Genomic DNA, 16,350 nt, shown 5'->3' on the forward strand with positions numbered 1-16,350 from the left:
AAAAAACCGAAAAAAAAAAAAAAATTTGGGATGGAGATGATTTAGAATGATTTAGAAATCATTTTAGGTGACATGTACTTCCTATTTTTACTTTATTTAGTGATAGGAGACTTTAAAATGGAATATATTCCATACACACAGTTTCTTTCCGTTTACGATTCTTAGGATCAGTATCTGTTCCTGGCAGAAGTTATAACTTGGGGAGAAGTCATTTTTGGAGAAAATGTGCATTTGTTGCATTGTAGATAGATTTGAAGGCATTTGTTGTTTTTATTTTTTTATTTTTTGGTACTGGGAATGAACTCAGGTCCTTGCGCTTGCAAGACAGGCCACTGAACCGCTGAGCTAAATCCCCGGCCCATAATTTGTTGTTTTTAAATAGGTCTTAAAGGAGATTTTTTTCTGAGATCAAGTCAATTGTTAGTGTCTTCATAACATACTGAGTTTTTATTTAGTGTATATGAATTCAGTACATTAATAGGATTCCATTGAATTAAAGTTACGTATTACCAGACTATCTTCTATTTTAAGAATCATAAATCATATGGGATAGGGGCTGGGGATTTAGCTCAGTGGTTCTGTTGCCTGCCTCGCAAGAGCAAGGTCCTGAGTTCAGTCACTGGTACCAAAAAAAAAAAAAAAAAGAATGAGCCACAGCAAATCATATGGGATATATATATATATTAGCTTGCTTCTAGAAATTATATAAATTAATTGTTATCTTCTATATGTATGTACACACACATACACACACACACACACACACACACACACACACACACACACATTATTCCCTCTTCATGTCAGAGCCTCACTTCCAGGGAAGTGCTCAATTACTGAGCCATACTCCTAGCCCCATTTTTATACTACAAGCTTAAAAGTGTTACCACTAACAATTCTCGGATTTTGAAAAACATTAGATGTGTTTTAAATGACCTTCTTGACAGTGTCCACCTTAAATATTTTACAAAATGAAAGTATAACAAATGCTGTGGGTGGTTGTAGGGAAAAAGGAACCCTTCTCCATTGTTGGTGGGAGTGCAGGCTCGTACAACGCACTGTGGAAGTAAGTATGGAGATACTTCAGAGAACTAGGATTAGAGGTCCCATTTGACCCAGCTGTTCCTCTGCTTGTTATCTTCCCAAAAGAACAGAATCATACCATAGTGATATATGCACAACCATGTTCATGGCAGCACAGTTTGTAATAGCTAAATCTTGTAAACAGCCCAGATGCTCATCAGTTGGAGACTGGGTAAAGAAAAAAAATTTTTAAAATAAAATGGAGTACAATTCAGTCATAAAGAAGGAGAAACGAGACATTTATAGCTAAAAGAATGCACATTGAGGTCATACTCTTAACTGAAATTAAATAGGACACACGTTTAAATACTGAATAGTTTCTCTGGTGTGAGAAACTAAAAGTGTAAATAAGAACAAAAAATGTATAATAGATAATGTGAAATATGAAGAAAAGGTCCAAAGGAGAAGAGGAAATGGGAGGGGTAGGGGAAAGGAAAGAAGGGAAAGGAATAAATAGGAGAAAAGGGAAAAATGGAAACAGTCTTTGTAAATGGGGAAGGGTGGGGCGGTTGAAGGGAGGGCAGAGGAATGAGGAAAAAAATAATAACCAAGATACATCATGTAAAGGTACAAATTCCCAATGATGAATGTCATCATATTGTATACCTGAAATGTACCAATAAAATTAATGAATAAAAAAAACTGGAAGCATAAGGAAAATACTTGAAAAAGTAGTAGATTTAGAACTTAATTTTCTTTTCTTTTTCTTTTTTTTGGTACCAGGGATCAAACTCGGGTCCTTGCACTTGCAAGGCAGGCAGCAAAACCACTGAGCTAAAGCCCCAGCCCTAGAACTTAATTTTCTTCTCTTGGAGAATGAAGTAGTTTTTTGGAGTTAGTTAACAAGTAATTTGAAAACCCAATCTTTCCTTTATTACAGTGAAATATTCATTGAGGAAAATATAGAAAAGCACATAGTAGAAAATAAAAATTACAATCTCACCAGCCAAATATGAGTTATGAGTGGAATCATAGCAGATAGTTTGTAAAATGAGGTACTATTTGAAAGTAAATTCTGCTTTACTGATCTGATTAAACATTTTAATTTTAAAAAGCCATCTGTAATTGAGAGGTTAAATTCAAATATTGGCAATTTATTTTACCTATAATGACACAAATAATTAACCTTTGTTTTAGATTAGTATTTACATTTATAAGAAAGTCGTATTTTTAAATCAAACATACCTGTCAAACATGAAGAACAAATAATTTTGACTCCTTCAGTTGTTTCTTCTGGTATTTATTTCTACTTCTCTATAATTGGCATATATAAACTATTATATCTTAATTTGGTTGTAGATCTTTTTGACTATTAAGGTAATTTCATTTTTAGTGTTTTCTTTATAATGATATTTTAAAGTTTTTGCTCCTAACAAATAATATTTCCTTTTATATGCTTTTTTGTTTTTGTTCTAGCATCTGTAATCCTTATTTACTTGCTTATTTCATTTGCTTCATTTTCTAGACAATATGATCAGATCTTTATATCATAAATAACTCTGCCTAACAGAACAACTTTCTACATTGTCAAAACCCTTAGATGATTTATCAATGCCATTTTTTTCTCCTGGAGACCACCTTCTTGTGTTTAACTTATGTCTCTTTTCTGAAGTATTTTTTGTTGTTATCCTGACACCTCTTTTTGTCATCATCTTGAGAATTTCTTCTTTTTCTCCTCTCCTATACTAAATTTCACTTTGTGGATCTTAGGTCTTCTCTTTTGATTTTCTGCCTTGCTGTTATTGTGCATATCTTTTCATACAAACAATAGTATTTTCACCTCTTCTGAAGTAAATAAGAGACATTTTTGAGCTTTGGATTTCTAAAACTGCCTTAGTTCTACAGTCATATTTAATGAATGCTTTAGCTTGGGGATGAATAAAATTCTTGTTCGAAATTGTGGCTCTGAATTTTGTAGTTTTCCTTTAATATTTGCTTACTGGTAAATTGAGTATTTAGACAAGTAGAATAGGATTAATAGTCTTTAGGATGCATTTCATGACTATCTTTGAGGCAGCTAGAGGTGTTTCCAAATGAACCAGCGCTTATTTTTTATCTTTTGAAAAAAGTGATCTTATAAAGAGTAGAGAGTGTAATTCTTCTGTCATTTCTAGAGTATCTATATCTATAGTGAGTATGTTTTCCCTTGAACCAAAAGCATGGACTTGAAGGAAAATGGGAAAAATGAATTTAATTCTACTTTGTCTTGAAGGATTAAAACATTTTTATATGATTTTTTAATTTAAAAAGGTCACCAACTTTATACTAACATTTTTCTTTTTAAAATGTTTTTATTTTATTAGTACTTTTGTAGTACATGTAGTTTATAGTCTTCTTGGGGAGTGGGTACATGTACATAATACTGCTTTCTTTCTTTCTTTTTTTTTTTTTTTTTTTTTTTTTTGAGACAGGGTCTCACTATGTAGTTGAGACTGACCTGGAACTCACTATGTAGCCCAGGCTGGTCTCAAAGTCACAGCAATCCTCCTGCCTCAGCCTCCAAACTGCTGGGATTACAGATGTGCACCACCACATCCAGCCCTTCTTCTTTTTTTTTTTTTTTTTAATCCCCTTCCTTTTCCCTACCCCCTCCTCCTCTTCTAATTCCCCAGCCCAATTTTTATTCATGTTGATACTATTAATTTTAGCTTATGTTATGGCATATAATGTGCACATTTATTGAAGTTATTAGGTTCCTGTACATGGCAGATTTTCTACTTATTTCCCCTTCCCTTTCTCCTTACCCTTTGCCCTTGTTCTCTTGAACTCCTTCCCTATTGCAAGAGATCCATCCCCTTGTCTCCTATACATCTTTTATTATTTTTGTTTTTACTTCACTCACATGAGAGATCACATGGTATTTAAGCTTGTGTGTCTGGTTTACTTCACTCAATATTATATTTTCCAGGTGCATCTATTTCTCTACAGTGTCAAATTTGTCATTCTTTATAGCTGAGTAGTATCCCATTATATATGGATACCACCTTTTCTTTATCCAGTCATCTGTTGATGGATATATAGGTTGCTTCCTGGATTTAGTTTTTTACAAATTGTGCTAGAAACATTGGCATGCATGTATCATTGTAATGTGATGACTTAAGCTCTTTGGGGAAGATACTTAGAAGGATAATAGCTAGGTCATATGGAGTTTCTAATTTCAGTTCTTTGAGAAATATACTGATTTTTGTAATGATCGTACTAGTTTACATACTAATGTTTTCTTAAAAATAAATATTTAAGGAATAGCTTTTAATTAGTTAGTTAAGATTTAATATAACAATTCCAGTGTTTAGAAAAGAAAAACAAGCTATATAATAATCATATTAGATAATAAAAAGAATTTTTAAAACTTTTGCTTTGTTTGCAAAAATAATTTGTTAGCTTTCTCTAGTCAAATAAATATAGAATCTTTAAAACTGAGAACCATTAACATGAGAAAAAACAACCTAGTAACAACTGGTGGACCATGGAGAAAAGGAAATTCTTAGTGAAATTTTAGGCTGATGGGACACTATGCTGTAGATCTTCCTATTTTTCCCCAAAGTCTAGTAAAAAGTACCTTTGTTTCAGATAATAGCTTATTGAATAAAATAACATCTCACACTCTATACTTCTGAATGAAGTAGAAAACAAATCTTAATTAGTTTGGCTGTTTATATTCATACTGTTAACTAGGTTTGAGGCTGCTGGAGCCTCCTTCTGGGGGTGGTTTCTAGGTTCTTTTTGTCCTAAGCCAAGAATTGGTCAAGACAAGGACAAATGGTAGCAAAAGTTTTATTAAAGGTAGGAAAAGAAATAGGCTCTGTAGAGCAAGTTTGGGTCAAGTGAAAGTAGGAAAAGAAGTACATAAGACAGCATGAGGGCAGGTCACATGGAAGGTTGAACACAATAGCAGAACTCAGTGTGGATGGTCCTTTTTGTATCACCAAGTTCTCAGGCTGATGTCAGGTCTAGGCCATTCTATGGAAAGCCTGCTGGAGTTCTCAGGAGAAGTCCACATGCAGGGATTTGGGAACTGCTCTGTGCATGTGTCCTGGGTTTTGTAATTAACCGGTCATGCCTACTTACCTAGCATGTTTTGCCATACCCTAATCTGTCTTAGATATCTTAGTGTCACTTTTTGCATTTGTGTAATGTGTATTGGTTATCAGCTGAGTATTGGAAATAATCATTTTAGTTTCAACTTTGCTATGGGTGAAGGGAAGTGGAGGGCTTTTGGGTTTTTTTTTAGGGGGGTACCATACCAGGGATCAGAATTTGGGTCCTCGTACTTGGGAGGCAGGTGGTGGAACCACTGAGCTAAATCCCCGGCCCAAGGACTTCTGTTTGTTGTTGTTAAATATTGTGCTGCATATTGTGTATGTGTTATTTCATTTGGTTTCCCCAAATTCTGGAGTGTTTGAATTGTTAAATCCATATTGGAAATAAGAAATGTGACTTAGACGGTAGGAACACAGATTTGAGCCCTGGCTGTAAGCCCTTTGGGCTTCAGTTTTCTTAACTATCTAAAAGAAATAATAGTGAAAATAACCACCAGCTGGTAATCTTTGTAATTTCACTGAAGGATTAGAAGCAGTCAGAAGAGAATGTGCATAATTTCACTTTATGGGGTCTTCCATCTTGAATCTGCTGAAAACTACTTCCCTTTTTATCCCCTCCCCACTTACTGGGATCAAGTCAGGTTCTAGGCAGAGTGCCACTGAGCTACATCCACAGTCCTTCCCCATTTGTCTTAATCCATTCTCCTTTCTTTGTAAGACCCACCTGTCCATGTGTAAATGGGCTCTCATTCTTTTCTCTCTGTATAGCTTTTCCTCTCCTGTATCCTTTTCTATTGCAGTATTTTAAAAACATAAGAGACCTTATCTTCATTCCTTTAAGCAAAACTTAAATGGTTGTACTCCTTGGTTCTACTTTCTCTCTTGTTCTCTTAAGTGAATTTAAGCTAGTCAGGTCTCTGTTTCTACCCTGAAACTATTGTTTTGTAGTCAGCAGTGGTTTTCTTGTTGCTAAGCCTCGTGGTAAATTCTCATTTTATTCAGCTTCTGAGCAGCTTTTGACCTCTCTCTCCCTCTCTTTCCCTCTCTCCCCGTTTTTCCCTCTGTCCCTCTCTCCTGCCCCCCATCTCTCCCCCACCCAGACAAAGTCTCAATGTGTAGTTCAGCCTGGCCTCATATTATCCTCCTGCCTCAGCTTCCTGGATTATAGGTTTGTGCCACACTCAGCTTTGTTTTTTTTCATGAAACTCTTTATTTTGCATCCAATACTCCACACTCTCCTCAATTCTCTATTTCAGAGACTGTTCCTTCCCAGTCACTTGAATGTATGCCACTTTTTTTCCCAATATTGGGGCAGTCCATCTGTTACTCTTTCCTCTAGTTTCTTTTTTATCTCCAGGTGGTTTCATGTATTCTCAAGGTTTAGTATTATCCCAGTTACATACCACTTGACCCAGGCATTCTCCTCAACTCCGTATATTGTTCTGCTTTCAGGTTTCTTCATTGGATGTCTACTGAATGTGTCCAAAACAGAATTCAAAATTCCACCTGAATTGTTTCTCTATTTCACCACCTTTATGAAAAAAAGCATGGAATCTTTTCCTTCTCTTAAATTTTATCTCTAGTTCATCAGTAAATTCTGTTTGCATTATTTGAAAAATTTATAGTAAATCTAGGCAGGGGTGGTGGCACCACCCTGTAATTCCAGCACTTGGGAGGCTGAGATAGGAGGATCAAATTGGAGGCCAGACTGGGCTACATAGTGAATTCAAGGCCAGCCTGAATCAGTGCGACCTTGTCTCAAAAAAGGCATCAAGTGAATCTGTCCATCATCAGATCTCCACTGCTACCATCCTAGTCCAGGCCGCTTCTCTTTTCCAGATCCTTGCAGTAACTCAGCTGATCTCCTGCTTCTACCTCAATGATGTGTTGGAGCCAACTTGTAATGGCTTGTGAGAGCTGATCATGTCCATATCTTCTTCCCCTATCCATGTTCAGTGATGTCATATGGGTGACCATGCTAGTATCCATGGTTGTAGTTTTTACACCACGTAAGTCAGCAAACATTACCACCCAGCTCCCTCCCCAAAGTGGATTGTTAAACATCACTAGCACATTGAAGTGTAACCCTCCCTCCAAGTGTGGGGGAGTGGTCCAGTCCTTTAACAAGTTATGTCACTTAAGTCATAACTGCTTTGTCAAATTCTGATAGTTTTTCATTAAACTCAATGTAAAGCCAAAGCCTTTGTGATATTCTCAAGCCCTATGTATTCTTCCTCTGTGCTGTAACATACTAGATACCCAATAGATCTTTGTTATACGAGTGCATTAGAGATGGATGGGTGGATGGTTGAGTCATTTCTGTACTATCTTTGTAGTCTACAGTATCGTGCCTATTAGCATTTTTCTGTTGAATGGAAAAGATACACTTTCTCAAGATTTTCAGTCTGTAAGGCTTTCTGATTGTTCAAAATTAAAAAAAATTTTGGGGATTGATTTTGGGACCTTGCACTTGCGAGGCAGGCAGTGAAACCACTGGGCTAAATCCCTGGCCCAAAATTTAAATTTATTTTTAAATTTCTAGAACCTCAGACAGAGGTCTGTTTAGACACCAGTATAAGATATTTTGTAGCTGGTCATGGTGATACAGCCCTGTAAGTCCAGCACTATGGGAGGCTGAGGCAGGAGGATCACAAGTTTGATCTCAGCCTGGTCAACTTAGCAAGACTTTGTCTCAAAATAAAAACTAAACAAAGGGTTTGGTATATAACTCAATGCAAAGGCCCTGGGATCAGTCCCCAGTACTCCCATTTTTTTTTTTCTAAAGTTAAAATGCCAAAACTTTTGAATTTCTATTATATTGTCATATTTTTATTAGCATAAATAATTAAAATAGGAGTTAATATGTTTTTGTAAGATGTCCTAGAAAAAAGTAATTCCACAATGGAAAGATATTTAACTTAAAAATTTTAATGCTTGTAACACTCATCTTTGTGTATATCATTTCTAATGTAAGTTTAGTCTGAATACTTTAAAATAATTATTTATTTTGTGGTAGTACCTATACTTTTTGCTTAAATCTTTTGTTTTGCTAAGGGGCAGCAATAATGGATGTAGTGATATGTCAGATTTCTAATCTGTAGAGGATTGACAATAGATTTTTTGTTAATTTCTAGATATTATAGTCTTAAAATAACAATGTTAATATTTTAATCAGATGATGTTAAGATATTAATAAATGTAAATTGACCTATTAATCTTCTTTTATAGGGTTTATTTCCGAAATCGCTGGGTGAAGACTGTCCACCCAGTTGTCCATCAGTATTGTTTGATCTCAAGCGCACATTCCACCTTTCAGATGCCACAGAAGGAAGATATTCTTAAACATCGAGTGGTGGTGGTTACTTTGAATACTTCCCAGTACCTCTGTCAGTTGGATCTTGAACCTGGTATGCCTACACAGTGTCTCCCCGGGGCTGGTACTCTAGCTAGGAGGCTAAATCTGGCTCACTACCCGTTTTTGTAAATAGTTTTATTGGATGGAGCACAGCCATTCATGTTCACTAATTTACTATTTCTTATCTATAAATGCTTTTATGCTCTTGTAGCTGAGTGGAATAGTTGTAATAACGACTTTGTGGGCCCATAAAACCTTAAATAAACATAGTGGCTCTTAACTGAAAAAAAATCTCTGGCTCCTAGTTTAAACATTTTTGTGATTACTTTTCCATTTGTTCTCTAATTGGTCAAGTGGTTCTTATTTATTTACTTATTTATTTATTGAGACAGGGTTTCACTATGTAGTTGAGACCTACCTGGAATTCACTATTCAGTGATTATCTGAAGGATTCAAATTTGGACTGTGTTGTTGTTTTTACATTTTTTTGAAGTTTTTGTCTTAAATTGCTTTTGCATTATATAGTATTGACCCAACAATCATAGAAGATTTTTTTTATGATATATTATTAAAATTATTATATTTATGTGCTGGAACTGTGTAAAATCAGCCTCATATGAATACTGATATGAGATGACAGGTTGTTTTGAAAAATATGACAGAATTTAGCCATCAAAAAGTGGCATCACTTTAAAGTAGATCTTTGGAAGGATATTCATTTATTACTGTCATATTATAATTGTTGTCATTGCTTTGTACTTTTTTGCCATATCCTTTTGGAATTGTTTTAGGAGCCAGTGACATTCTTTTGAACAAATGAAACCCTGGAAGGTAGAGACTCTTCTCTTCACTTTTGCATTCCTGGCACCTGGCCCAGGGGTAGCATGGAGGCTCTAGATAAACTTCTGTTTATCTTAAATGAAGAATTATTGGCCAACCTTTTTTTTTTTTAATTGGGGATAGATTTAGTTTTTGAAAGCCTTCAAAATCTTTTTGAAATGTATCTTAAGATGAATAAGGTAGGTGATCAAACTGGACGATATCATTAGGGCTTAAAAAAAACAAGAGACATGCCTTCTATATAATGAGACATATTTTCTTGTGCATGCACCTCATAGTTGGCTGGTGAGGACAATTACAAAAGCAAAGTTTTAGAAAAACTTTGTTTGTTTGTTTTTGGTACTGCGGGTTGAACTCGGGTCTTGTGCTTGCAAGGCAGGCAGCAGAACCACTGAGCTAAATCCCTGGCCCTGAGAAAGACTTTAAACAGTGACAGCACCACTAGAATGAGTTATGTTTTGTACCAAGTGACTTCTTTGACTGGAACAACACTTATTTGAAATTCAAATTTTGTTATGTCTAATAATCAGTCTCATTACTTTATGATTATTGAATATTTGCCACAGAAATTAAAAACCTAAACCTCTTAGACAGTGTGGTTTTTTTGAGGAAAAAATGATGGCTTTGAAGAGCAAGAGTATAGAATCATATTTACGGGAAATGAACTTGGCCCTTCTGGGAATTGTTTATACTTTATTTAATTCTATTAACCCTAGGGAAAGTTATTTTATGTATAAGAAAGTTAAGACTCAAACATAAGTCAGTTTGATTAGTTCAAGTTACTTTTTCTAGCTAAATCAGGAGTCAGTAATTTCGTGATTTATCCAGATCCTAGTTGAAGCCTAACTGTATCTGTTATCTAATAAAAACAGATTTTTCCAGTCTAGGGGTTAGATTCTTCATTTATGTAGTTTTTCTTAATTATTTAGAACAAAAACACACATTTTCAATAGAAAAATACATGTGACCATTATCATGCTTAGGTATGTCAGTAAGTAAATGACAGTTATTCTTAGTTATATTTTTACTCCTAGCTATTTGTTTGGCTGATGGATGATGTTTATTACTGCCAGCCAGTCAGATTTAGAAAGTTCTCAGCTTAAAAACAGGTTGTATTAGAAAATTTATACACAGATTATTTGGAACTCTCAATATTCATAGCAATAGATATAGAAATACGAGTTGGAAGGAACCGCAGGAAGCTGGTTAACATATTTTACCACAGGCTTCTAGAGGGTTTTATTTCCACTCTTTTGAAAAACTACTCTATATCGTTTGCTATGTCAGTAGAGAGCCTCCTACTCTGAAGAGTTGGCAGTGGGGTCCCCATATAAATTTTTGCCTCTTCCCTGTCTTTGGAGCAAGGGTTGTTTTCCTCTTTCTTCCATACACAGCACCATGCCCCTAGATGAGTGGTAGTAGCAGCCAAGACAATAAGGTGCTTCCTACTGTGGGTGTTTTTAATCTGGGGAACATTTAAAAATGTACATATTTGACATTTATTATCAATCCCTAATTTTGAAGAATAGTGATTTTTTAAAAAAAAAACACAGTAGGATCTAAAGGTTCTGTCTGTGTATCTGGTCATGTACCACATAACAGTGTTTCGGTCAGCAGTGGACCTAGTTGTGACAAGGGTCTCATAAGATTGTGAAGGACTTGAGAAATTCCTGTGACCTGGTGACATCATGGCCACCATGAAGTAGCTACACACTCATTGCTCACATGTTAGTGGTGACAGTGGTGGGGACAAGTCTGCTATGAAAGTATAGCATATGCAGTTAAGTTTATGTATGATACTTAATGAAAATAGGCAACAGAATTTCTGGTTTATATTTTATTTGCATATATATGCATGAGATGGGGTCTCACTGTCTTTCCCAGGTCAACTTTGGACTCTGAGGTTCAAACAGTCTCCTGCCTTAGCCTCTTGAGTAGCTGGGACTACAGACATGTGATACCGTGCCCTTATACTATACTATTATCATTTTTAGAATGTGCTCTTTTCCTTTACACAAATATCATTTTTTTCCAACCTTGATTTTTAAAGTTAGGGTTTAAATTGATGAGTATCTAAATTGAGGATAGACCTTAAAAGTACTTACAAGTCTTAGATGAACAAACTAAACTCCTTAGCAAAAAAAGAAAATAACTACTTCTACCTTTACTGCTGTTATAATATGCTTCACTGTATTTACCCTATTTTTTCCAGGTTTTTTTACACACATTCTATTAGATGAAGCTGCCCAAGCCATGGAGTGTGAAACTATTATGCCTCTAGCATTAGCAACTAAAAGCACTCGGATTGTTTTGGCTGGTGATCACATGCAGGTAAGAACTCTCTCTTTTAATTACATTTTAATATTTAATATTCAGTTTTCAAAGCATGCTATGAAATTATGCGTGTATTATAGTTTAAGCATTTATAGTTTAAGTATTTCAGTACAAATGGTGAAAAATACTGGTATTTATGAAGAAAAATTACTGTTCTACCACTCTTTTTTGTTTAGATTATTTGGAATGAATGAGAATCTTTCAGTATTTATCAGTTTTTATGTTTATTAATTTGAAGCTTGTTTCTCTATATTATGAATATTTGACATTTTCCCCCTTGTTGCTGGAAAATAAACCAAGGCTTCATGCATGTCAAACTAACACTGTATCACTGAACCACACCCAGCCCTCTTTCTTTATAAATCAGATTAAAATTATTCTTCCTACAATTATCTGATTGTAATACCCTGTTTCTAATACCTATTTTTGAAGGATTAATTTTTTAATATCATAATAAACAATGAGCTTAGTTAAAAATTATAGTCAGAATCATGAAGCATATTTCAGATTTTATGTATCTGAATACCTACATATAAAGAAAGAGAAATGCAGTTTTTCTATAAAGATAGCTGTTTATAGAGTTGCAGTTTGGAGTTCTTTTCTGCCTTGGTTGATTTAAGATTGCAACTCCATGGTATTAAAGCTGTCAAGACGTCCAGGAACAAGATGAATGTAGAGGAATAAAATCTGTTTTGTTCTTTTACCTGAAGTAGTTTGATTTTGTTCTTTAACAGTAAAAAGTATAACCTACCTAGAATGACTCCTTATACCTTATAAGATCAAGAGAGTTTTGTTAATTATTAAAAATAATCTTTTAATCAGTCTCTATGTCATTTTAAAAAACTGATTAATTTTTGTGAAATAACTGATGTGATTCCACTAGTGGTGCATGGGATGCCTCCCTGAAGTCACCGAAGCAGCCACTATTTGTTACCATTTAGAGGAGGCTTTTATAAACTTACATGTAGAAATTCTGGATTGGTATACTGCTGTGAAGAATTAGAAATTGTAGTCTAGGTCCTTATAATAATAAAATGGTTCACAGAAAATACAGCAGGGCCAGGGATGTGGCTCAGTGGCATAGTGCCTGCCTGGCAAGTGTGAAGCCCTGAGTTCAATTCACATACCAAAACAAAACAAAATAAAAATATGTAACTGATTTTTTTGTGTGCTTCAGCATTTAGCATGTTGTATTTCAGAAGTTTTAGTATTGTGAATTTTTATGTTTAGAAAATACTATTTATGTGTTAAATTTTCTTTATATCTTTGTCTGTTACAGCTCAGTCCTTTTGTTTACAGTGAATTTGCCAGGGAGAGAAACCTTCATGTTTCATTACTTGATCGACTTTATGAGCATTACCCTGCCGAGTTTCCGTGTAGGATCCTTCTTTGTGAGAACTACCGCTCCCATGAAGCTATCATCAAGTAGGTGTGAACTGTCCCCTCTGATTCACACCCTTTCTGTGTTCTCTGTGGGGGAACTCAAATCAGCATGTTACTTACTAGGCACAGACTATTCCCAACAGGTTTTGTGATGTCCTTAATGTTGCAAATTAGGTTTAATTTTATATTTTTAAAGGAGCACTCCAAAAATCATAGTTGTGATTTTTCACAAAATAGGCATTTGTAGGAACTAAAAATTTAGGTTTGACTGGCTATGACATACTTTTCTATGACAAATTATATAATCTATATAAAAAAATACATGCTGTAATAAATATATTGGTAACCCCTGTAATAGTTATCTGCCTTTTCCTATATTGTAAAATCTATTTTAAAAGAAAGGAAGAAATGGGTTGGGGATTTATGTAGCTTAATGGCTTGGCCCCTGCCTGGCGAGCAAAGGTCCTGAGTTTGATTCCCAGTCCCTCAAAAAAAAAGAAAGGAGGAAAGGAAATAAGGCAGGGAGGGAGGAAGGAAGTTTTGTAAGGACTTCTTTTAAATATAGGCTGCCTTGAAATACAGTCATACCCAGCACAGACCACCTAACCAGCATGCAGCTGAAGAAACATTAGTGTCAGTCTGGAAGCCCTTTGTGTTTCTTTCTGGCATTACCCCCACCAGAAACTTAAGCTTCTTTAGAGTTTAGTATAATTTAATAATATCAGTGAGGTTTCACAAGTGAAGACCACTTTTAGGTTTCTCTGAAAGCAATGGATATGTAATATTTTACCAGTATCTCAAAATGTGATTCCTCTTACTGTTGGCAGTCATTTCTCTAGTCAGTAATAAGTCAAATACTAGATGGCATATTTTTCAGTGATAAGTGTTCATTTTACAGTTGAAGCCTTGAACGTCCTGCAGTGGATGCTTTGCTTGATTGTCCTTGGCTGAATGTTTGTATGTAGTCATACATCAGTGACAGAATATAGTCTCTGAAATGTGTTATTGGGAATTTCATAACTGGACATCCTAGTGTGTACTCACACAAACCTAAACGGTCTGTGGCGGTCACCTGACCTGGCCTTTTGATGCATCAGGAGATGCTATAAACGAGCTGTGTCAGGCTTCAGCTGGTGTAACACAGCATACCGTTTTACAGTAAACAGTCGTAAAATGTATCACATACATGAATCAGTGACACAGTCTTTATTAGGATTGTCAAGTATGATGTACTGTAAATGATGGTATCAACTATATTTTTATACATCTGGCAGCATTGTAGGTTTGTTTACATCAGCATCACCCCAAACACACAACACATTGTAGTGTGATGTTATAATGGCTACGATAGGTTAACCAAAACATTGTCAGGTGGCAAATGACTGTATAAATGTGCGATCTATATAAGTAGAAGTATGTATTAACCAAGAAAGTGTACTAGTTAGTATATTTTTCATAGAACAAAGGTCTCAACTAGCATTGAACTGTCATCTTTTCTCCTTTTCTTTCTGCATTCTGGCTTCATACCTTACCAAAATCAACCCATTTACCAGTGGTACACCAGTAGCCTTCTCTTTTGTTACTAATATGGTTACTTTTGGAGAAATTACTAGAATCATAAATAGTCAATGTTTGGACTAAAAGTACTGTAATCATGGACATAAAGCTATGTTATTAGAATTTGACTGGAGTTTTATGGGGGAGGTTGGTAGAATTATTTTGATGATAGATTACAGTTTTGAATTTTTCTTTTCTCTGCAGTTATACCTCTGAGCTTTTCTATGAGGGCAAACTGATGGCCAGTGGAAAGCAACCAGCACACAAGGATTTCTACCCACTGACTTTCTTTACAGCACGAGGGGAAGATGTACAAGAAAAAAATAGCACAGCTTTTTATAATAATGCTGAGGTATCCATAGTTCCTTTTTTTTTATATAGTTGACATTTTCTCAGTCATTTTCATGGTCATTCTCTGAGACATCTCTTGGTTTGGTTTTGTTGAGCATTTATTTTAAATTTTGGGTTGGCATTTTATTATTTGTTCCTTTTTCATGTACATGAAAATAGTGTTAAATTTATTCTTATACGGTGGTATGTTAAGATCAGTGTCCTATAGGAAACAAAAAATTGATTTACTTTTTGTCTTAGTGATAAAACACAAAATACATGATTTCATATATTTTTGGTACTGGGAATTAAACTCTGGACCCTGTGCTTGCAAGGCAGGCAGCAGAACCACTGACCTAAATCCCTGGCCCCTACATGACTTGGTTTTTAAAAAATTGACATTATTCCCATAGAGATCATTATCGGTAGACATCTAAAACAGAGTCTGATTAAATTTTATAGAGTATACTCAAAGGAGGTATTACTTGTAATGAGTAAGACTTCTATGGCAGAACCCTCTGCTCCAAAGGCATCATACAGTCCCAGATACTGGTTTTGTTATCCCATCACGTGCTGGCTTATATGGTCCTCTTCCAGTTTCTAACTTTCAGAGAGACCATGAGATCAGGCAGGAGACAAAAAAATAATGGTGAAGTCTTTAGGGGCTAGCAAGCCAAAACCTGTGGGTAAGGTTCTGGTCATTGCAAGAGACTTCAGGAAACCGAAAGGAGACAGGAGTGCATCGTTATCCTTAGGGGTATGGTTTCTGTTCTCTGAGCTCTGCTAACCTTAAATCTCACAATTTATTCATTTCATTTACAGAAATGGTTTTTACTACATACCAGCTACTTGTCTCCCCTCCAATATTAGGGATTGAACCCAAAGCCTTTACATTGAAGTACCTCCCTAGCCCTTTTTATTTTGAGACAAGGTCTCACTGGAGTTGCCTAAATGTGACCTTAAACTTTCAATTTTCCCATTCAGCCTCCCTCAGTGCTGAGATTATAGGCATGTACCACCACACCCAGCTCATCTTGCCCTTTAAAATTTGGTAAGAGGCTGGGCATTTAGCTCAGTGGTGCTGCCGCCTGCCTCTCAAGCGCAAGGTCCTGAGTTCAATCACCAGTACAAAAACAAAAACAAAAACTGGTAAGAGCGCTATAGCTGGAAGTGAGTGCAAGAAAATCATCAGTACCACTTGATAAAATCTTAGCCTAGAGCCAAGAAACTTGACATTTTTGTTAGTCTGTGCCATTTAGTTTTAGGAAAAGATAAACTTTTCTTTAAGTACTTGAAATACTGAGAATAACTCTAGGGTTCTCCTTTGTTGTTTTGCATTTGGATTACAAACCTCTGGAAAGTCTGTCTTTGGATTGTTCAGTCCACTCACATTCAGTGTTACTATTGATAGTTTTTTACCTCAGGCTT

General features: G+C 35.4%; 1 protein-coding gene across 3 annotated transcripts in view; it reads left to right on the forward strand.

Annotated features, from left to right (window-relative positions):
- Positions 1–16,350, forward strand: part of Helz (helicase with zinc finger) — a 152,299-nt gene that overhangs the window by 73,043 nt on the left and 62,906 nt on the right. For all 3 annotated transcript variants that reach the window (XM_010616799.3, XM_010616801.3, XM_010616800.3), the window contains 4 exons: positions 8,352–8,530; positions 11,531–11,649; positions 12,932–13,077; positions 14,797–14,944. In XM_010616799.3, the coding sequence (XP_010615101.1) occupies positions 8,352–8,530; positions 11,531–11,649; positions 12,932–13,077; positions 14,797–14,944 (592 nt within the window). The remainder of the gene's footprint in view (positions 1–8,351; positions 8,531–11,530; positions 11,650–12,931; positions 13,078–14,796; positions 14,945–16,350) is intronic.

This window comes from Fukomys damarensis, unplaced genomic scaffold, assembly GCF_012274545.1.
Source record: "Fukomys damarensis isolate Sample0158 unplaced genomic scaffold, DMR_v1.0_HiC HiC_scaffold_23, whole genome shotgun sequence".
Taxonomy (NCBI): Eukaryota; Metazoa; Chordata; class Mammalia; order Rodentia; family Bathyergidae; genus Fukomys; species Fukomys damarensis.